Below are 22880 nucleotides of genomic sequence, written 5' to 3' on the forward strand. Positions count from 1 at the left end.
AGACTCAGCAGCTCAGTTGTGCTTACTGCATAGAACTAATAAGAAAGAAAGAAAAAAAAAAAAAGTATATACCATGATACAAAGGTAGCATAGTCAAGTTATAATTCCAGATAAAACCCTTCAGGGAATCTTTGTACAATTCTAGTTCACACTATCATATATGAATATTGCCTCCTTTTTTTCATTGTCTCTGTAAAAATGTGTCCCATCTGACACCGTCTCCGTACCATCCCTGCCAAATCAGGGATAACCAGCAGGCCTTTGGGCTTAACCATGGCCCCTGGTTTGAAAAAAGTTTTGGCACTAGACAGAGGCAGCCTAGAGAAACCAGCTTGGTGAGGCTTGTCTAAGGAGAGGAAGTTTGCAGGCAGTAGGGTGTTACCAATGCAGAAAAACAAGCTCATATAATAGAAGGGAAAGCACCACTGAGTATGTTTGGGCCAGGTTAAGTGGAGATAAAAGGTTGCACTGACGGCCTCTAGTCCTCAAAATACAAATCGCACTTCGGAATCTTGTACCACTTCAGAAGACCCAGCAATAACACGAAGATATTTCAGAGATGCTATAGGAAAGTAAAATGCGTGCTGCAAGTTTTGGCACTTTTTCTAGTTTCAATATGTGCAAATCCTTGTGTTAGTACTTAGAAACTACAAGAACTTAGCTCTGAGTGTATGTTTGCTTAGACGCATCATACACTCCTAAAGAACTCCTACTGTCACAGAGCATCTACAAGTCCTCAGTATAAGCCATGGTGACTTACATGAAAAATCATAACTTGACAACTATTACCATTGTATGTCTTTCCTAAGAACAAAACACGTGATTTAACAACAACTGGCAATTACTTAAGGACAAGAAGAACCTGAAGAATCAAATACCCATAAACCCTCTACAAGAGATCACAAACCAGTTGCATTCAAAAACATCAGCAGACATGGCACATATGACATTTCAGAACATGTGCATCTTAAGCTGTTCCCCATTTTATCTTCTACCTATCTTTCTGGACATTTGGAAAATATTAGGTGAAAAATTGATGCAATACTTAACACTTTCCTAAATATACATATTTTAACTTAAAATAACTGGCTTGACCATCTTCTAGATCTCACCTAGCTGTGATGAACTTCTGAAGCAATCGCATTTGGGCAAATTATGCCAGAAAAGTTCAAGTGTAGTTTGAATTAGTCACAAGAAATTCTGTCCTATACTATTTAGTGCACAGCAACTACTACAGTAACTGCTATTATTTTATGGCACAGCAGTGTATGAGGTAAGCCATTCCAAATTTACTTTGTGTCCTACAATACTTAATTCAGGGCTCAGTTGGACGTTGAATGTCATAGACATGCACTTCTCTCAGAAAAAAGGGAACTACATTTTTAAAAGTTTTTGTTTACTTGTTTTTTACCTTTAATATGTTTTAATATTTTAAATAATTGTACAAAAGCGAGAAAATAAAAAAATTATACCTAAAAGATTGTGGAATTAACTTAAAATTCCTATTTAAATATTTAGCTTTCACTGAGTTCTTGATTCTCAGTTCTGTTCAGTGAATGACCCTAGACTGACCTGGTGAATCTGGCACTAAATCAATGCAAACACTACTTAGGATTAGTTCACAGCCTGTATTTTACAGTTTTATTGTTTTTAAATAGCATCTAGACTTTGGACCTCAAAAAATTTACAGCAGCGCTCCCCAAAATAGCTTAGGGATTTTTATTAAACAGAACAGCACAATGAAAATAAGTTCCTGTAAGACAAGGGGGAATGTGCAGTGTACATCATTGGAGCATGGCAGGATAACTTGGGGGTGACAAGAATAGAATGTAACCATGAGTGGTATTAATTCTTGAGTGTCTTTCTTCGAGAGGAAATATTAATTTTGCCTCTGAGGATGTTCGGTCTAATGAACTCTACTCTAGCCATTAGAAAAGGACTCCTACTAATTACAACTGGCTTAAGGCATGAAGCTGCTCTCAGCTGTAAGACCCTGGTTCTTCTTTAACCCTTCCCTCCAGGGCTTTTTTCCAGTCCAGTTTGCTGGGGAGGCATATGAGGCTCTATGGACTGGGAAACTGGAACTGGGAAAAGGAGATGTGTCTTCTGTCTGAGTGTGGAAAAGGAAGTGGGAATTTTTGAGTCATGGGAAATGAGAACTCCTTATTTCAGTGGAGAAAAGAGCAGCTGTATTAAGAGCTGGGTACAAGGGAAAGAAGATAAAATGGCCATCTACAATTCAAGACAATTCCCTCCCAGTGACTCTAATGTCCTAGTTCTGCAAAATAATTCTACATATAGCTAAGAAGCTTCAAGCCAGCTCTGCTTATAACAAATCTACAGAGGCAGGTGACACCTGCTACTTTGTGTTCTGTCAGTGATAGGTAAATAGTCTTTTTAAAATAAAATGAAGTAAATTATTTAGTAAAAAATAACTCCTGACTCTCCCTCAAAAAGCACGGATAATATGTAAGTAGCTCTGTAATATTCTACCAAAGGTCTTGAGAGGTTCCTGCTGACTGGAAGCTAGCCAATGTTATTCTAATCTACAAAAAAGGTGTGAGGGAAGACCCAGCAAACTACAGACCTGTTAGGCTAACCTGTTTCTGGAAATATTATGGAAAAGATGATACTGCATACTACTGAAAGGCAAATAAAGAATCAGGCAGAGGAAATATTGGTTCAGAAAGTCCTGTTTAACTACTTTGATATCTTTCTATGATAAGGTTGCCTGCCTAGTGGATGAAGGGGAGGCCAAGGATGTAGTTTTTCTGGATTTCAGTAAGGCTTTTGGTACTGCCCCTTACAGCATCCTTCTGGACAAGTTGTCCAACCGGGGGATGAGCGGTTTACAGTGCGCTGGGTGAAGAACTGGCTGAACAGCAGGGCTCAAAGTGTTGGAGTGAATAAAGCTACGCCTGGCTGGTGACTGGTTACCAGCGGTGTTCCTCAGGGTTCAATTCTAGGGCCAGTCTTTATCAATGATCCAGATGTAGGAGTTGAATACACCATTAGCAAGTTTGCTGATGACACCTAACTGGCAGGTGCTGTTGACTGTATTGAGAGAAAAGATGTCTTGCAGAGGGAACTAGATAGAGCGGATCATTGGGCTATGATTAATAGAATGAAATTTAACAAGTTGAAGTGCTGGATTCTGCACCTGGGAGGGAGTAACACTGGGCACAAGTATAAATTGGGAGGGGGTGGCTGGAGGGCCGCCCTGCAGAAAGGGATGTGGGGGCGCCGGCTGGCAGCAGGCTCAGCAGCAGTCAGCAGTGTGCCCTGGTGCCCAGAGGGCAAACCGCGTCCTGGGGTGCATCACACACAGCACAGCCAGCCCGCCAAAAGAGGCGATTAACCTGCTGTAGTCAGCGTCGGCACAGCCTCACCTTGAGGACTGTCTGCGGTCCTGGGCCCCACAATTTAGAGGTAGGTGAAGGTCGCTGAACGTGTCCAGAGGAGGGCAACAGAGCTGGTGAAAGGGCTGGAAGGTGTGGCCTATGCGGAGTGGCTAAGGACTTTGGGCTTGTCTAGTTTGGAGAAAAGGAGACTGAGGGGTGACCATATTGCTCTCTACAGATTCCTGAGGAGGGGAAGGGGAGAGGAAGGTGCTGGTCTTTTCTCCCTGGGATCCCGTGATAAGACGCACGGGAATGGTTCAAAGCTCTGCCAGGGGGAGTTTAGACTGGACTTGAGGAAGCATTTCTTTACTGAGACAGTGGTCAAACACTGGAACAGGCTTCCTAGAGAGGTGGTAAATGTCTCACGCCTGTCAGTGTTCAAGAGGCATTTGGACAATGCCCTTAACATACTTGAACTTGGTCAGCCCTGAATTGGTCAGGCAGTTGGACTAGAGATCACTGTAGGTCCCTTCTAACTGTAATAGTCCATTCTATTCCACTTACCTGTGCCCTGTAAGACACAGCATTCCTATTTTAAATGCAAAGCTCATCTAGGCATTTTCTGAGAAATCATTGCCAATGTGTCTAAAAAATTACCTTAACACATCAGTGTTCATCGCTTCTAGGAGAATGAATAAAATTTACCAAAATAATGGAAACATATATAAAATTAAACAGAAATAAAATGCTGTTGTGCTGCATAAATGTATTTTAAATTAAAAACACAGATGGTTAACATACTTTTTCTTTTTACAAAAGAAACACAATTTTGTTTTTCCTCCAAATACCTTTATCTTTTTTCATTACTACTTTTAATTACTATTAATTTAGGGTCATCCATCACCTGGGAAATCTGGACTGCTGGATTTATCATTTTTCAGGTAGCACATACTTAGAATAAAATTATCTTGGACACTACAAAAACCTGATTCTATGTTTGGCCGTTTGTGTTTTTTTATGGGTAATTCTGTGGAGTTGTACTTCTGGGGCACACTATGAAATTCTGTCACACTACAATCAGAATATATGCATTCTAGGAAGAAATTAAGTTCTTTCTTTCAGAGAGATAGATGTCTGGCCACGATAATCTTCACTTCAGCATAAGAAATATTCCTTAGATTAACTATGTAGTATTTCTAAAAAGGAAAACATTTGCAAAGCCTCCTGTTCTCTGGCTGCATCTCAAATACATGTTGCAAGGGGAAGATGCCAAGATTTCATAGTTTCAAAACCTTCTGAAACTTTAAACATGAAACAAACTTCTTTGGGAAATCTATATTGAAAGCCAAAGAGGACAACCTTTGACATGAAGTACCCATTTAAAAAAAAATAATTGTTTTCTCATTAACATAGACTTGATACTCTTTTTATATATAGCTGTAATTTAAGTTGTACAGGGTTCATGTTTATTTACACAGAAATACAGAGTCCAGACTTTTTTTTAGTGCAGTGATATTCTGAAAAAAGCTACTACACTGCATTATGGTATTAGAAGTTTATTGCTGGTGAGCACTTAAAGGTTGGGTTTGTTTAGCTTAAAATAAAATGTTTATTTTCTGTGTTACTCCAGCAAATTTCCAATGTTCTGAAAGTGAAGTTAAAATGTTCCTCCCATGTGTTGCTACCAGTTACAAAGGGCTACAGCACAACCAATGACTTCTATTACACCTAAGAAATGAAAATGCCACTTTTGTATCAAAATATTTTAATGTTTGCTAATTTTACTGTTTAAAAAAAAAATTATGACCGTCACTTTGGAATCCAGATTTCAGTTTTGCACTGGATATAATCTTTCTGAAAGAAAAAGAAATATTATTGAGTTCTAAAGGTCATAAAATACTAATCTGACTGAATTCCTGCATTTCTTCTAATTGACATTGATAATCATAGAAGAAGATGTTCCTGATAGTATGATAGGAAGTAGACCAAATTCAGTACATACCTCATAGCCAGGGCTGACAGGAGACTGAGACAGGAGGTTGGAAAGAAGAAACAACAGAAAGAAGAAATGGGGTGGGGGTGGGGGGGAAAAGACAGAAAAGAATGTTACTTTAGAAGCAAGAATGATTGTGAGATTATTTTATACGTTATAGAACAGAATGTAAAAGAATTGCATTTGAGCTATGGCAGGTGAAAATCTGGATGACATAGCATCCTCCTAGTACTACATGTTTTTATCATCTCTGTTTGACAAGTTTTACACTACTAAGTTCAGAATCAAAAGAAGGATATTGCCCAGATTTTGTTCTTTGGAAGTAGATTTTTTAAAAGCTGTCCTTAAATGTAGCCCCCAGTCAATCTTCAGCTCAAATTAAATGCTTTATTGGCAAATGCAAACATTTATATCCAAACTGAAACTGTGTCTGTGTGTGGTGGTTCCCTATGAAAGGATAATTAAAGTACACTTTCCAGGATTCCACATCCATTTTGAATGCCACAATTTCATAAACTAGGGCATAACTTCTTCACATTTTCCAGAAGCCAGACTTACAAGCTAAATTGAACACTGTGAGCTAAAGCTGGCTTCTTTGACAAAAAGATCCTGAAATCATAACTTAGTTATGAATTCCAGCTATGAAAGGTCTCCAGGAACTCCTTCTCTCTCAACTGCTCTGATTCTACATCGTAAATAGAAGTAAAAATAACATTTATTTTAGTCCTGTTTAAAGAATTGACAGATATCTAATTGAATTCAGTGATCACAAACAGAAGTTATATTTTGTTACCAGTGATCGAAGTGCCACACCAATACTAATGGTAAGGTTTTATGAAGGAGGATGATGTTTCTTACTATATTCACAGAAACTGCAGAAAAATGAAACAAATTCCAAAGTGCATGCTTCAATTGGTACCACAGTATAAACTGTCATAAAACTTATCTCACAAGTTCTGCAGAAGAATGGAGTCCAAAGGACAGATGTGATACAGGAGAACTGACAAAGCTTATGCACACTTGAAAAAACAGGGGAAAAAACCTGAAACACATTCAATGCAAAAAACCCAAAACAAAACAAAAAACATATAGAAGCCATATGTGAGAGCACTTCTGAAAAATCTCATAAATTATGCCATGATTTCCTGAAATAAAGGTGAAATCAGAAAGCTATTTCATTCCTCCAGGATAATGCCCGTCCCTGTACCTACTGCAAACATTTTTCCTTTGTGCATGCACGTGAGTGCGCGCAGGTATGTTGCTGTGAATCATTAGCATGGGTACACTGATGAGTGCAAGTTCTTAGAGAAGTATAGCCTGTAGTCTATATGAAACTTACTGTATTTCTTCACTGGCAATTTTAATATTTTCAATAGTTTTAAAATATATAGCTTTGCAAAACAGGTATTTCATATCAGAATGTGTCAGCAAACAACAGAGTCATAAGATTAGAAATGTTCTCAAACTGAAAATGTTTGCAGTCTTGTAGTGCAGTGCATATTTACAGGGATTATACCAGGATGCTTGCTCATAAATTTTTTTTTAACCAAAATTCCAGAATAATTCAGAATTAGGGCCAGCCTTCCTCAAAATTTTCTGCCTTGGTCTCAGTAAGTCAGCATTTCTGACACAATCCACTGAGAATTATGAATAATCTATAAAGGTTTCTTGCTGCAATTTTTCTAGAAGTTAAGCACCTTACTCATTTATGCAGCTTTTCAATTAAAAATACAGATTCATAATGTTAACCTTAATTTCCAAGTAGCTTTAGGCTAATGATAATCAGTAGCATAAGTACATAATTATGGTTCGTAGATGGTACTGCATGTAACACCAGGTCTACATCATTTGCAATAGTGTCCTTTTAGTATGTCAAGTTTAATAAGTCAAATATTCTAATTGAGAGGAAAACATGATAATTATTGTGTGTACTTATAAATTCTTTCCTCTCTTTTAAACCTTAAGGTTTTCAAAACTTTCACTTAGGAGTGGATTCATTTACACAGTGTAAATTCTTAACTATTCAAGTATATTATGACCATGAGTGTTAAAAGGAACAAATATGCCAAAGATAAAAAAATAGATGTAATTCTAAATTACTCCAGTCATTACGTTTTGTTCTCAGAAGAGTTATTTTCATGATTGAGAAGTACTATATTAATGCATATACAAGTATAACATATGTTTACATGTGCCTGTGTGTATACTGTATATCGACATATACATCTACACACATATATACAGATATATACATAGATTCACCACAAAGATCTGTTTAAGGAAATAATGGAGATCTCTCCTACTTTCTTCTGAACACTTAGAAATGTGTCAAATACACAGGCTCCAATTAATTAACTATAGCCTTGACTGTTACAAATACTCAGTGTAATACAGTGGTGTTTGGGTCACAGTGTTCTCCTGAGGGAATTCTTTCCTATGTCATAAACCAATGGATATAATGGTCTGATACAGAAGAAATGCAACATGTCACTCCAGAGATGACATCCTCCAAAATGTAACTACTCACATTAGCATGCATGGCAGTTTTAGAGCTTCAAAATAACTCAATTCTTGCCAAAAGGTGGAGGCTACTGGGAGGTGCCTCATACCTTAAACCCACATAACTTCAGCTGGTGACCTCCCTTTTACATCAAGATGCCTTTTGTCACAACAATGCTTTATAATTTACGTACCACCCTCCTCTGTAGCCTGTAACTGGCAAAACCAGATTGTATTGCTCTAAATGTCATTGTTCCTTAGCAGCAACACCCATGGCCTCTATAGCTAGGGAATCCCATACCAGAAGGGTTTCATCCGGCACGCTGGGCGAGGGTTCTGCAGAAACTGTCCGAATGGTGCTGAGTCCTGTTAGGGAAACGTTTGACAGCCGCCTTTTCCTTACACCACTGCAGTTGTTAGGGATTTTAAATGCACATCTCTTATGGTAATTTAGACCACATCCTGAAAAGAGAAATTTAAAACCACCTGATTACAGTTTATTACTGGGAAAAGGAAAGAAGTTTGGGTGTTTTTTGTATAACAACAAGGGTTAACCTTGTTAACCCTGATTTTTGATTAAACTTTCTTCCTCTACTCTGCTGGTTTAGTTCCTATAATCTAGAAATTTTTAGAGAGATCATGTGATGAACTCTGAAAAGTTATATCTACAACCTGTGTTTTTTCAAATATCTATGGTCTCAAAGTGCAAGAAATTTCTGTGATCCACATTTGGGAGGTAAGGATGTCTTTCACTGGAAATGGTATATTCCATTGGATACAGTCTGCCAGGAGTCAAAGAGTTGTGGCAAAATGAGAAGAGATAGCTATTACAACCTCATACGGACTGACAGCCATTTCAGTTAAATCATCTGAATTAGTGTGATATAGAATGAGATACAGGCTCTGGCTCATAAGGGAAGTGTAAGACACAGAAAACCTTTTCTTAAAAGTACATACAGACCAACTTTTTTGCACTTCAGGTTACAGAGCCATATCTAGGAGGCCTCAGAGCAGCCAAAAGGATTAGTTCCTTAAATAGTTAAGTATTTTCATAGTTCTTATTGTATCTACCTACCGTAACTTCTTTTCTAATACTTAACCGATTTAAAAGCAGCATCAGAGACAACGTGCATAAGTGGAATGGATGGGTCTCAGTTCCCGAGACTGAAAATTACATCTCACTGCAGCTTACCTTCACATTTGAGTCCCTGACGCACCAGCCCCCACAGCATTTCTCCACAATGGTCACAGAAGGCTGGCGCTCGATATGAATGAACAAAAAGAGCATGGGGCCGGATTTGAAAGTCTTCAAATGTAGCGGAAGCTGTAACAACAAGATCATTCCAAAAATTAATAAAACTAGTAACATAACTAATATGCTTCATTTACATCGTACTTCATCACAAAACAAAGCAAAACACACTTTGGTCACTACAATGATGAACTTTGAATTTTGTACTGGTTGTTATACTATATTTTGAAGATAAAAAGAGTGATGATGTACCACCAACCAATGGTTTATCGGGTACAATGACCACTGGAAAAAGAATAAAGCTGCATTTACGAACTTCGTTCGTTTAATTCATAATTTCATTTTCTTTTCCCAGAATTATCCTGTCCTCAGTTTTCACAATAAGCCGCATTAAAAAGCTTACTTAATTCATAAAATTAGGACTTTGTAGAACAGTCGGACATGTTGGAACATCCTGAATCTGAAATAAAATAGTTTTATATTTATGTAACAATTTTAGGCCAGCCATTTTTTTCAGTCTCAAGGGCATCCAAATGCATAAAGATACTTGTTCACATATGTTATTTTTCTATTTTTTTCCAGACTACAGTAGTCAAATTCACTACTGTTAAGGCAATGCTTACTCTGTAATGGAAATGCCATCCTCCGTATACTAGGAAACACAAATCATCAGAACACATTTTGGACATTGAATAGCATTCTCATGATTTTACTTTGTCTAGGACTTAAAGTCAACTATCTTTTCTGTGAATATAGCCAGATGTTTTTCTGCAATTCCAACTAAATCAAAGAATACGATGGAATGATCAGGCACTCAAACTTTAAAATACATTTTGATGTTATTTTAAATATAAAAATACATATTTATTCTTCACTTGTACAAATGGAACAAAATCCAGGCATATTAACTCCCCTATTTAATTTCATACTGAAGATGTATCAGATGAACTAGGACAACACCCCCCCAGTAGATCATTAGTTTCTGGAGTTTGAGGAGGATTCATTTTTTCCAGGCCTCTGTACCACCAGCATGCAGCCACCAGGAGGAAAAGGTGCCACAGTCAGACAACAAACATCTCTATGGTCCTACCACATATGGATACTAATTGAGCTACAACAGCCCAGCAGCTCGATGAGATCAACACTATCAGGTCCCAGGCTTTGGGAACAAAATTGCCAGTTGATCCAAACATAGATGCGTCGTCAGTGAAGGAAGAGTCAGTATGTGAATTATTACAGGACCTTGACCCCTACAAATCAATGGGACCTGACACCATCACCCCAAGGGTTGTGAGAGAGCTGGCTGAAATCATCGCAAGGCCACTCTCCATAATCTTTGAGAAGTCATGGAGAACGGGGGATGTCCCAGAGGACTGGAGGAAGGCAAATGTTACCCCTATCTACAAGAAGGGCTCGAGGGAGGATCCGGGTAACTATAGGCCCATCAGACTTACTTCAATCCCTGGGAAAGTTATGGAACGAATCCTCCTGGGAGCCGTCACAAGTCAAATGAAGCACGCGATTAGGAAAAGCCAACATGTCTTCACTAAAGGCAGATCGTGCTTGACTAACCTGGTGGCCTTCTATGACAAAGTGACTTGCCTAGTTGACATGGGGCAGACAGTGGACATTGTCTACCTGGACTTCTCCAAGGCCTTTGATACGGTCCCCCACAGTCTCCTCCTGGAGAAATTGATGGGTTATGGCCTAGAGAAGTGGTCTGTGCAGTGGGTGGGGACCTGGCTGACAGGCCGCTCCCAAAGGGTGGTGGTAAATAGCTCTTTTTCCAAGGGGCGACCTGTCACTAGTGGAGTCCCCCAGGGATCGATATTGGGCCCAATGTTATTCAACATCTTCATAAGTGATCTGGATAATGGGATCAAGTGGAGCCTGATGAAGTTTGCAGATGACACCAAGTTGAGTGGGGAAGTAGCCACTCCAGAAGGGAGAGCTGCTGTGCAGGGAGATCTGGGTAGGCTGGAAGAGCGGGCCAACAAGAACCTCATGAAGTTCAAGAAGGAGAAGTGTAAGGTCTTGCCCCGGGAGAACATAATCCAGGAGTGCAGCCCAGGCTGGGACCCACCTGGCTGGAGAGCAGCTCTGTGGAAAGGGACCTGGGGGTCCTGGTGGGCAGGAAGCTCAACATGAGCGAACAGTGGCTGCTGCGGCCAAGGCGGCCAACAGGATGCTGGGTTGCATCAAAAAGGGCATCGCCAGCAGAGAGAAAGAAGTCATTATCCCTCTCTACTCAGCGCTTGTCAGGCCACACCTGGAGCACTGTGTACAGTTCTGGTCCCCACTCTACAAAAAGGATGTGGACAGGCTGGAAGGGGCCCAGAGAAGGGCCACCAAGATGATCAAAGGACGGGGAAGCTGCCATACGAGGCTAGGCTGGGAGAGCTGGGTTTGTTCAGCCTTGAGAAAAGGAGGCTTCGAGGGGATCTCATTGCCACGTACCAGTACTTAAGGGGTAGCTACAAAGAAGACGGAGACTCCCTCTTTACAAGGAGTCCCATGGAGAGGACATGGGGGGATGGACACAAGTTGATCTTGGGGAGATTCCGATTGGACACGAGAGGGAAATTTTTCACAGTGAGGACAGTCACCATTGGAATAATCTCCCCCGGGAAGTGGTTGACTCTGCCACATTGGACACCTTGAAGAGTCGTCTGGACAGGGTGCTGGGCCATCTTGTCTAGACTGTGCTCTTCCTAGAAAGGTTGGACTAGATGATCCCTGAGGTCCCTTCCAGCCTGTGATTCTGTGAAGTTACAGATGAAAATCATACTGAACCTGAAGAAAAGTTGGTATGGAGGAGGAGCAAGGAAAACACTTTCAGGAGTTCACAGCCATACTGTAACGTCTCTGCATAGAAAATACACACTATCATCTGTGCTAGTAAGCCTACAGTTTAGGAGGTTGGATTCTCCACTGTTCTTTCATACAGAAGCAGCTGACAGGGATATTTTCTGTCATCTGTTCTCCTAAAGACTACAAAGGAGTCATTTTGGGCCTTGGTAACTCACACCTTCCTCTCCTCCCCCCTTACCTGGTTTATGAAACTCTGATATACACATGAAGACATGGTCTTCACCATTTTGGAAACTCCAGCCATATGGCATGTTACAACATACATCCTCAGCAATGCAGACCACTACAAACATATCACTAAGCCTTCAAATCTCTCTGTTGCCTCCAGAGTTCCAATCTAAATTCAGAGCCCCAGCCCTTCGGTTCACAACTTCTGATTCTGGTTTTGTTACAGCATATCCACCTACAGCTTTATGAAAATACTGTGATTAACATCTCCACTTCTTTGCATAAAAAAATGATCATGGAAAAGCTATGTATCTGGGAGCTTTCTCAAGGATAAGCACCAAAACTGGAACACCATGCCCCATTGGCTTTCAACAGAACTGCAATGTACGCTTCTTTGATATTGTGTGTCTAGTTTAAATTTGCACATTAGAAATATAAAACCAAACATCTTACTAAAACTATATACTCTGTGAGCGTGCATTTCTCCCCCAAAGGAGAAGACAAAGAAGACCCTACTATAAGACCCTCAGGCATGATAGCCATGACTTTTGGTAATACCTATGTGAATTCTAGCGATGCAAGCTTTTTGTTTAGAAAAATAGATTTTCCCGAGGTTGTTTCTAAAAGCGTAAAAGTAATAATCAAAGCACTATGAAAACAAGACTGATGTGTAAAACAGAAAGTGTATGTCTCAATCTAGCAAAGGATTTATGCGTGTAAGTTTATGCCTATTTCCTTGAATACCTACCTAAAGTTATGCATGTATTTAAATTCTATTTCAGGTAATGACATTTGCTAAATTGGAAGATTGGAGAGGAGGTTTACATGGATTTACTGGTGGTTTTCCAAATAGTATAAACGGTGCAGTAAAAACACAACTAAGCTTAGAAGAAGCAGTAACTTCAATTTAGCTTTATAATTTAGATAATGGATTAAAGTTCTCTAATGCATCTTTACACTAAAATGCTAGTTTTTATGAAAAATAAATATCTATCTCTGTAGAAGTCAATCTGAAATTGAAACCTCCCACAAGCAGTTTTGCCTTACGGATTTGATCATTCGGCTCTCTTCCAGTGTCCTGAATTCAGTTCCACCTGAACCTGTTAAGTGGATGGAAAGTATTTTGTTGTTGAGTGCCATTCTCTCCATTCCATTTTTGTTGTACTCATCTCTTCCTAGCCCCCCACCTCTGTCTCCCCCCTCACAAATGGTGAAGAAAGAATTGGTACCTTTTCCATTAAAGCTATAACTGAACCTTCCAGTCTCCCTGCAAATTAATTAATGGGTTATCATGGCTCATGCTTTTAAAATAAAAAAAAAATATGTTTCTACTCCCAAGGCAAAAAATGTAATTTAGAAACTATTTTATCATATCTTTTGTTTATTCACATTACAAATATATGTGATATTAAATAAATACCACACTTTACAGAAATAATGTAAATGCAGTTTTAGGCAGGCAGAAATCAAATGTAAAGAAACCTCCCAAAGTACTGACCTTGAAGCTGTTGTACCAGTTATTATAAGCACACATGCAGTATTACATATTTAGGTTTTTTCATTTAAATGTTCTTCAATTTAAATATCCTTAGTATTTTTTTTGTACAGTACACATTACAAAATAGAGATGATCGAATTTTGAAGACCTGCCTTTCAACGGAAGCTGAAATTTTGCCCAAGTGTTTAACAGATTACGGAATTAACATTGGGATTTTTTTCCTTAACAGAAAAGTAAATTGTCTGTGCTGAATTTTGACTGAATTCAAACAGCTCTGCAGCAGAATGGGCTGTCATTTTCATGGTGAACTCACCCTCCTGTATCTGCTCGACCTGCTACAATATTTAGTATTGGAGTGAAAGCTCAGCAGGGATGAGTTGACTGGCAAAACTGTTCACCTACCATGAACTGTGAGAACACCTGAACTGTATTTCTGTGATGATAATGGAGCAGGAGCTAGTAATGAAGGGTCCAGCTGAACTGAAGGGTCCTGCAAGTTATGCTCAGAAGTTCCAGAAACCAAAGATAAAGCCCAGAAAGGCAGGAAACCGTTTCAGGAAACAGCGAAGGATTGTTAGATCCTACACCTTTGTTCCGAGTTTTGGGGCTGGAATACAAGGGAGTGTAGATCAGCATCTGTCGTGATTCAGCCTAAACATCTGTGTGTTATCTCAACAGGTTTTTTTCCATGCTAATTTCAAAGCACAGCACTATACCAGCTAGAGTGAAGAAAATTAACTCTATCCCAGCTGAAACCATGACAGTATCTCAACAGATCACACCAGAGGACTTACTCCACAGCTTAAAGATATTCTTAGGCACCACCCACAGAGAAGGTCAGCAAAAAACTTAACAACAAACTACTAGATGAGGAACTAGATGTTGGCTGAAAAGGTTGAAAAGGTAACTGAGGCAAGTTCTTGGATGCTTCCAGCATTATCAAAAAAAAGAAAGATACCAATGGTAAAGATAAGCAGTGATAAATACCATTCATATTCTACATTTCAACCCTGCTGGCTGAAAAACTGAAACTTTTATTATTTTATGTAATGATATATTAAAAAAGCCATATCATTTTATACTGACATGATAACTATTCAGAAATAAAAGGCAGGGAGGAAAAATGTGTTTTGTTTTAAGAAAGCTTCTTTTGAAGCTGTTCTGGCGATGTTCTGCTCTGTTGAAAGGCATGGAATTGTTTTGCATTTTAATTTTTAAGGTAAAAATAGTGAGGTTTTTAGGCTTTACATTTACATGTTCTCATCAGGCTCTGCAGGCAGCATTCTGTTTTCTTGTCTCATGAAATTACGTTATTTCAGAGCACTATTCACTGAAACTAGTGTGTCATTAGAACTTGATCTGGAAGAACTATGTTAGCCAGCAAGTTACACAAATCTTTAATTTGTATAAATATGGATAATTTGTATTTCTTGTTCTTCCACCTGCTTGGCATAGTTGACTTTCTATAGCTAAACCTAGCATAGCTTAGATTTTCAGAGCATGCAATTCCAGAAGCAGTCATATCTGATTTAGGTTCTTCTTTTGAACTTCTTTGTCATCTTATAATTTGTTACTTTTTAAAATTACACATCTAGAAAGGTTGTCATATAGCCACTAACAACCAAAGTTTTAACTTTCAGAATACTCCTGTGTTATCAACTGAAAAAATAAAAGCCCTGCTGATGAAGAGAAAATTATGCATATTTTTTTCAAATTAAACAGACACCTTTCTTATTAACAAAAAAGCTTCCGTAATGTCAGGCTATCCTTTTGCTTTGACAGAGCACTGATGCTGGGAAGGCAACTTTCTGGCTGTACGTAAAACTGTGCAGTAAAAAAGGGGTTCCAAATATGTCTGTCTACAACTGTATCGTGAAAAAATTGCTACTCTGCAGAGAAGTTTGCAATATTATGTTCTTAATATGATACTGTTACACTGTTAACTCTCAGGCTAACTTGTCATCATCTATTTAAGCATTCCTAGTATCACCAAAACACAGACACTGAAACTACAACAGTTTTGACAAGACTATTTCATCAAGTCTGTTAATGACTTGGCTGTTAATGGCTAGTACTCCTTGTTCTGGGCTTAGGCGCAGATCTATCATTCAGCACAGCTGGAAATGAGAACAAGAAGCCACTGCAACCCACAGAGGCAAAGTCCTGCTTTCATAAAGAGGCAAATGATTTCCTGATAGTTTTGAGTTCCAAGTCCAAAAGAGCTTTGAACTATTAGCAGAGGTGAGATCCTGCTATTATGAGCAACAGAGCTTCACATAATGGGAGCTGTCACCTAGCATCCATGCCTCTCATAGCATAAGAAACCATCAACCACATGATTAGCAGTATCTTGCAGCTATGAAAAGCAGCCATTCTCCTGCTATCCTCTCCCATTTGGAATGCCTTTAAGAGTAATGTATCCCACTGACTTCCCGCAGGTATTCGTAACAGAGTCCTTTCCTACAAGAACTGCTGGCATTCACCACTTATACACTATCCCACTTGAAGAACTGATTAAACCTTAGCAGCTAATGAGTGTATCTACAGTTTCACTGGGCTAAGAGAAAGGACAGCATTTTATTCTTTTCGCTATTCTGTCCTAGCAATCAAAGACAGTCTGAGTTTTCAGAGTCCCATCAAAGTCAGCAGAGCTAGGGCAGTTAACACAAGCCAAAGATTTGATCTCTGATCTCCATCTTAAAATCTGATTTGAAGATTAAACTGAGATTATCTGGGCCCTAATACATAACAGAAATTGCAGCTTCCTAAAATCTAGACATGTAGAGATTTATAATCACTCTGTTTCTTTATTTGTTCTGCTCTGAAATAAAGAAAACTGGATATGGAAAATTCAGATCTAATGAGCTTTCTGGATACCTATGTGAGTATTTCAGCACTCCAAATTTTACATGCAGGAAAAACTTTCTAATGCAGTAAATTTCGTTTTGTTTTCCTTACCTATTATTGCTTTATTCCAATGTTTTAAGTGAAAAATAGCTTAAATTATGAATGCTAACAAGTTGGCAGGTAATTGGCTGTAGGAGGCAGGGATGGAGGGGGGAGTTGAATTTTCAGAATTCAGAAACCTGCTACTTGCTAACTGCAACTGGTACAGGCTAGTTGCAATTTTTTGTAACACCCACACTAAGCAAAAGTGGCATGCCCTCAATCCTCCAGTGACAGAGAGACAGGAAACTGAACCACCAACTAAAGGCTGATCACATATTGTACATCCGCACATGGACTATTTAGATTAGAAACATTGTGAGCTTGAGGGTCTAAGAAAGACGAGGTGGAAAATAATGATCCTCAAAAAGAAGTAGTCATGGAAAGATGAAGGTGAAGATCCTGCTTAGAGGTAATATTCTGGAGGCAGGGGAAGATCCCAGATATCTGGGAGATGGAAGCCAGGGGACATCCATGTATTTTGGTCAATGATGCTGCAAGCAGTGGCACAGCAGAAATGAACACAACTTTGTGCCCAGCAACTGCCTCCTTACTGGGAGGGGCAGTGGGGAGCTAGTGAGTGTCAGGCTGGGAAGGGAGCAAATGAGCCAGTGTGGGAGGTATTCACATAAGGTAAAAGCTCTGACCTCCTTGGTTCTTAAACAAACCCCAGTATCCAGATTCACTATGGGCTGTTGTTTACATTGTCTCACCCATAATATGAGATTTAAGCAATAAAGTACAGGAGATAATAAACGATTTGCAATCATTTGTCCAGTGCTAGCTCAGACTTTTATGGAGAGTTTTAATAGAAGATTAACATTTATGAGTCATCATGCAGGACTCACCTGTACATGCTGGATTTTTAAAGTTCAATTTTAATGTACTTCCATTAATTTGAGAACGATTCCACAGTTTCAAGACTCAAAGTATACAGCACAGTAGGTTTTATATTAATTTGAAATCCCAGCACAGAATTCTTTCTTCACGAATTTACCTGTTTTTCACCCAAGTGGAAAAAACAGCAATACCTTAGTTCACGGATTCAGGTCCTGTTAATCACAAAATTATGCTGCAGAGATATTAATTTAGCCTAAGGAAATAAAATTAAAGACTCCACAAGTTTACTGGAGATATTGATGCAGTGTTCAAAATTAACTCTGACTACTGGCAATAAGGAGCAGCTCCAAATTAAAAATAAAGCCTCTTGCTCCTTTTCTGTGCTCACTCTGATCTAAATTAATATAAAGTAAACACTAAGAGTCTTTTACATCTTTATTTCCTCTGACTGTTTTTTAAGTTCTTCACAACTCTTTTCCAAGGCTTCTGAAAAAAATCAAGTGACGGATTACATGGTCACTGTTAGAATTATACATCTCAAAAAGAATTAGCAGCACTTGTAAAACTTACCTAATTCCTTCAAATTTCTTTCATAAAAGGTTAAGAAAATGGTTTGTTCTATGGTGAATAAATGCTGATGGCTAAAAGTATAAGGGGATTAAAAATACAAACTTATGCTGAACTCACTAAGGAACCTCTGTGTACATGAAACTATTTTTAACACTCTTTAATATGAACTATCTGCAAAAGTTCAGATATCTCTTAAAATTACCCTAAGAATTCACAAATACATATCATTATATATAGAACATACATAGTTGGGGATGTGCGGGGGCAGGGAGGGTTGCATCCTATCATCAGATGTCCATAGGCCCTGACGGGATGCACCCAGAAGTTCTGAGGGATCTGGCTGATGTCATTGCAAGGCCACTCTCAACAATCTTTGAACGATCATGGCAACTGGAAGAAGTGCCCAAACACTGGAGGAAAGCAAATGTCACTGCTACCTTCGAGAAGGGCAAGGAGGACCACCTAGGAAACTAGAAGCCAGTCAGCCTCACCTCCAGCCCTGGAAAGGTGATGAAGCAACTAATCCTGGAAATAGACAGCTACTTTTGGCATATGCTTTAGTGTCTCCCCGACTTATAACGCTTTCTTCAGGTCTCGGATTTTTGATATGGGACCATCAGAGACAAGGAACAGAAGTATGACTATATATAACCGTTCTCATCCCCACTTTAATCTTTCTAGGAGAAGAATAGAAAAGGGAGAAGGGAACCTAACAATGCTAAGTAAATGGACCATTTGTACATAAAATGCCCAAGGTGACATAGCCTGGAAGAAATAAACAAATTACTGCTCTGAATTGTGGTTAAAATTTTTAAATGGATCACAACAATTCAAGAATGACCAACACAAACATCTGCACTGCCTGGCCAGGTAGATCTGAAGGTCAAAAAGATCAGCAAAACGTTTAGGGAATATATTGTTGCTCCATTGAAGATAAAAAGTGCTCTACTGACTTAATAGCTATTGTTTACTCAGGATTTCACCCACATACATAAATAAACGGGATTGAAAATAACATTTGGAAATGGTGATACTAATATTCCTCACTTGACATTCTGTATTCAGTTTCCGTGAGGCGGACCCAAAAAGTTTGGTGAGAGACAAGAACTGACAGATGAGAAAAACCACTGGAGGCATGGAAGAGACTTCCATATAAGGCAAGATTAAAAGTAATTGTTTCGTTTGGAGAGGAAATGACTAAGAGTTTACGGGATTCAAGGAGGAAGCCAAAAAAACAAACCGGGAAACAAACACAACCCCTGTAGTATAACCTTCTGCAGCGACTAAGTAGAGCGACAGGAGTCTTCATGTCCTAAGGAGCAGGAAAGCTCTCCAAACTTCTTTTTGGCAACAAGTTACACCTTACCTACGTTAACAGAAACATCCTTGGGGCCTCTTTAAGAGCTGTAGGGAGACAGTTTTCAGTTGGAATGACAATGTCTCCAGGCTTGAGTCACACTACCACGCAGACATAAAAACTAGCCGATCGCAACCTGTGGCAGTTCCTGAGTCTCTTCCTCCTTAGTTTCCACTTCCACTTCAAACTGATATATTCCCCAAGGGAAGGAGGTTTGCTTGTTTGTGCTCAGGCCTGCTTTAGCTCCAAACCTCGAGCACTTCCTAAAATAAGATGTGTATCTGACTACAAAGGGTTGCAAACATAATTGATCGGAAATAACCATGAGACTGTGTATTGCTATTTGGTCTTTCAAAATGCCAAAGCCAGCTGTCAGCCAATGAAAGTGGACTCAATGAGTTTAGCAGTGATATTGTAAGATATATTCTTCACATAAGCTATATTTAATTTGAAACCTACTAAAGCAATGAGTTATTGAGACCATGAACTCAGAGAGACTGAAAAAGTAGAGATTCTCCAAACTGTAGGGTTTTTCCTCACATATATCCAAGCAGTGTAGAATACGCTGTTGACAGGTTAATACCACAACTCATCTATTGGGCTAGTTATTCCAAGTGGGTTACCTTTTATTTTTCATTATGCTCCTCTCTGAATCATTTACAGCTATGCTCCATGCAGGACTCACTATTATCAATTAACAAACGTGCTGATAGAAATGTTTGGTCAAGCATGTATTGGTCAAAGAAACTGTCAAACAAATGGATCAGATAAAAACCTGTATGACAAATCTAAGTTTTCTGCTTAGCCTAGGCAAGGCTGGTTCCCCATTACATGTTGTAGCTAGTGAAAATGAAGTGGGAGAGGTAGTTATTTGATGGAAGGGAATGGAGTCTGGTGAAGAAAAGAGAAATATTTAATGAAGAAAATTATAATTTTTGCTTTTATTTATTAATATTTTAGTTATCATAAATATATTTATAAATATATAAATATATAAATATATTTAGTTATATCTAATGTTACCTTTTACATAAAATGTATTTTATAAGTATTTTATTCAAGATCATAAATATAAGTATAATAAAAACCCAAAAGTTTTGGCAGTTTTATGATTAGAATCTGTGTTAGTAGCAGCAACAACTGCAACAATATGAAAAGCTGAGAAAAGCAGAAAGAAAATTTAATTGGAAACTTCTTACTTAAAAAAGATTACTTAAAGTTTTTATAGGTGAATATTTTTTTCTAGTATACAATTCCAATGAACCTATAGCAGCGGTCTCCAAAGTGGGGTGCACACACCCCTTGGTGTGCACAAGACAATCCATTAGGGTGCAGGAAGAAAATATTAGAACTCCAGAAACACATATAAGTTATAAATAAATAAATAAACATATATTGGGGGCGTATGCTCAAAAATTTTTAGTGATGGGGTTCACAATTAAAAAAAAAATTGGAGAGTGCTGATCTATAGGACTTTGCCACTCTACCTTTAAGAAAAGCTCAAGTGGTATTAAAGACATATCCCATGAAATAATTTATAGCCGAGCCCAAGTTTCACACACCAGAAAGTAAGGAAAGACTAAACAGATTAAATGACAGAGTTGATTCATGTTTTGTACGAACATGCACTTTTGTTTTCTCCATCAACGCTTTTTTAATTATAAGCATTTCATATTGATTCAGAGTGCTAATCAGATGACACCCTCATATTGAAAGTCCAAATAAGCATAGAAATATCTATTAAGATACAGGACAATGTAACACAGACTCCAAGTTTCATTCATTATCTCAAGTCTTTCGAGAAAGGATCAGCTGAAGTGGGGGCTGCTGAAGTATAATACTTGAATAATCTATTGAGCTACTCTTACTAAGTGGGTTGTGCTAGACACAGTCAAAATGATAATACCCAAGTCCTTTTCAAGAAGGGTAAATGTGGTGCAGTATTGTATTAGGAAAACTAAGTAAAAATGAATAAGAAAGGGAAAAAAAAATGCCTCACCTAAGTGAGAACAAGATATTTAAGGAAAATAAGGGAGTTTTTAAGTGCAGAGGTTTTAACATATATACCTACTATATAACATAAAATGAACAGCAAGAATTAATTAGATCTAATTTAGAAGCTGATAGGCATTCTGTTAATGTCTTAACTGCAATGAATGTAACTGTAATAACTGTAATCAACTTCAATCCCACCTTTCTTGGAAAGCTGGCTCTACAACTTATTGATGTGCAATAATTAAAAATCATGTAATTACTTATTCTACCTTAATCATAACAACACAGAAAATTCACAGGCAATGGGGTTACCCCTGTTAAACCGATGTAACGTGAAAAATGTTTAAGTGAAATCTTGTGATAAAAATACAAAGGCATAAGAATGACTGGATCAGACCAAAATCTACTAAGCCTAGAATCCTGCCTTTCAAAAGGCAGTTCCCAAAGCAGCATCAGCATTGGGGGTATTTCCCCAGACCACCACCTCAGATGCCCATGCTTTACAGCAAAAGCATTTACTGATGCAGAGAGGAGGTCACAAAGACAGATGACTCAAGGGTAGTGACATTACAAGTGTTTTCTGTTTTGTCTCTATTCCTTTCCTAAGAATTCCAAAACCTGTATTTGTATTTTCATATTATAACTTGAACTTTTCAAATTTTGGTAGTATCGGCTAACTCCGAGCCCCCTGTTACATAGATAAAAATCAAGAAATTCCCCTTACACTTTATATTGATCTATACTGCATTTCATCTGGGGTGACTCTGACACTTTACTAGTCATGCTTTCCAGATCATGTAAGAATGTATTTAACAGCACAGACCTAAGAACCTCTGCTAGTGACCTGCTTCCACTGTGAAAACAGCGTGTATTTCTATCCTTTGTTTCCCAAGTCATAATTAGTTTTTTATCCATTTGAGCATCCATCCTTTCACGAAAGCATAGTTTCTTTATGATCCTTTGGAAAAGAGTTTGCATGACTTCTGGAAAACCAAGTATGCTATCTCAACTGAACAGAAAACTTGATATTTTCATTAAACAGCACACAAATAAATTGAAGATTTATTCTCTCCAAAAATTAGACAATTAAAGGTGTACAATGGAGGATGTCTCGTCTATTAGCCTGCAGTGGAACAGTGACCTCTCATGAAAAGGCCCCCCCCCCGACAGAAGGATTTGCTTAGAGCTTCTCTCAAGGCAAATTCATCTTCCCTATCAATAGGGTTTTTTCCAACATTTAATTTTTTGTAAATACAAAGTGACATTGTTTATGATTAACAACTAATCAAGCTTTAAAAATGACATCTAAAATCTTGACATGAGTGAGTAATTATTAGTGTTCAAAAAGCTTACTTAAAAGTGTAAAGGTGATTTTGTTCCTACGAAGAAATATACTGCTTGGTTTCTTGCAACACACGTTCACAAAATCTTGCAATTATCTCAGATTTTCTACTGCTGAATCACCATTAGGTACTAAAACATACAGAAAGACCCAAGGAAGAATAACCAGCATGGCCTGTATTTCCGTAAGAGCACTAGAAGCAAAGTTC

General features: G+C 38.4%; 1 protein-coding gene across 6 annotated transcripts in view; it reads right to left on the reverse strand.

The window, feature by feature from the left end:
- Positions 1-22880, reverse strand: part of PRKD1 (protein kinase D1) — a 141887-nt gene that overhangs the window by 36234 nt on the left and 82773 nt on the right. For 4 of the 6 annotated variants that reach the window (XM_064460183.1, XM_064460185.1, XM_064460187.1 and 1 more), the window contains exons 3-5: positions 9026-9157; positions 8135-8295; positions 5344-5367 (exon numbers count right to left, since the gene is read on the reverse strand). In XM_064460183.1, coding sequence (XP_064316253.1) covers positions 5344-5367; positions 8135-8295; positions 9026-9157 — 317 coding nt within the window. The remainder of the gene's footprint in view (positions 1-5343; positions 5368-8134; positions 8296-9025; positions 9158-22880) is intronic. The other 2 variants (XM_064460184.1, XM_064460186.1) reach the window with 1 other exon arrangement.

Source organism: Phalacrocorax carbo, chromosome 9, assembly GCF_963921805.1.
Source record: "Phalacrocorax carbo chromosome 9, bPhaCar2.1, whole genome shotgun sequence".
Classification (NCBI taxonomy): domain Eukaryota; kingdom Metazoa; phylum Chordata; class Aves; order Suliformes; family Phalacrocoracidae; genus Phalacrocorax; species Phalacrocorax carbo.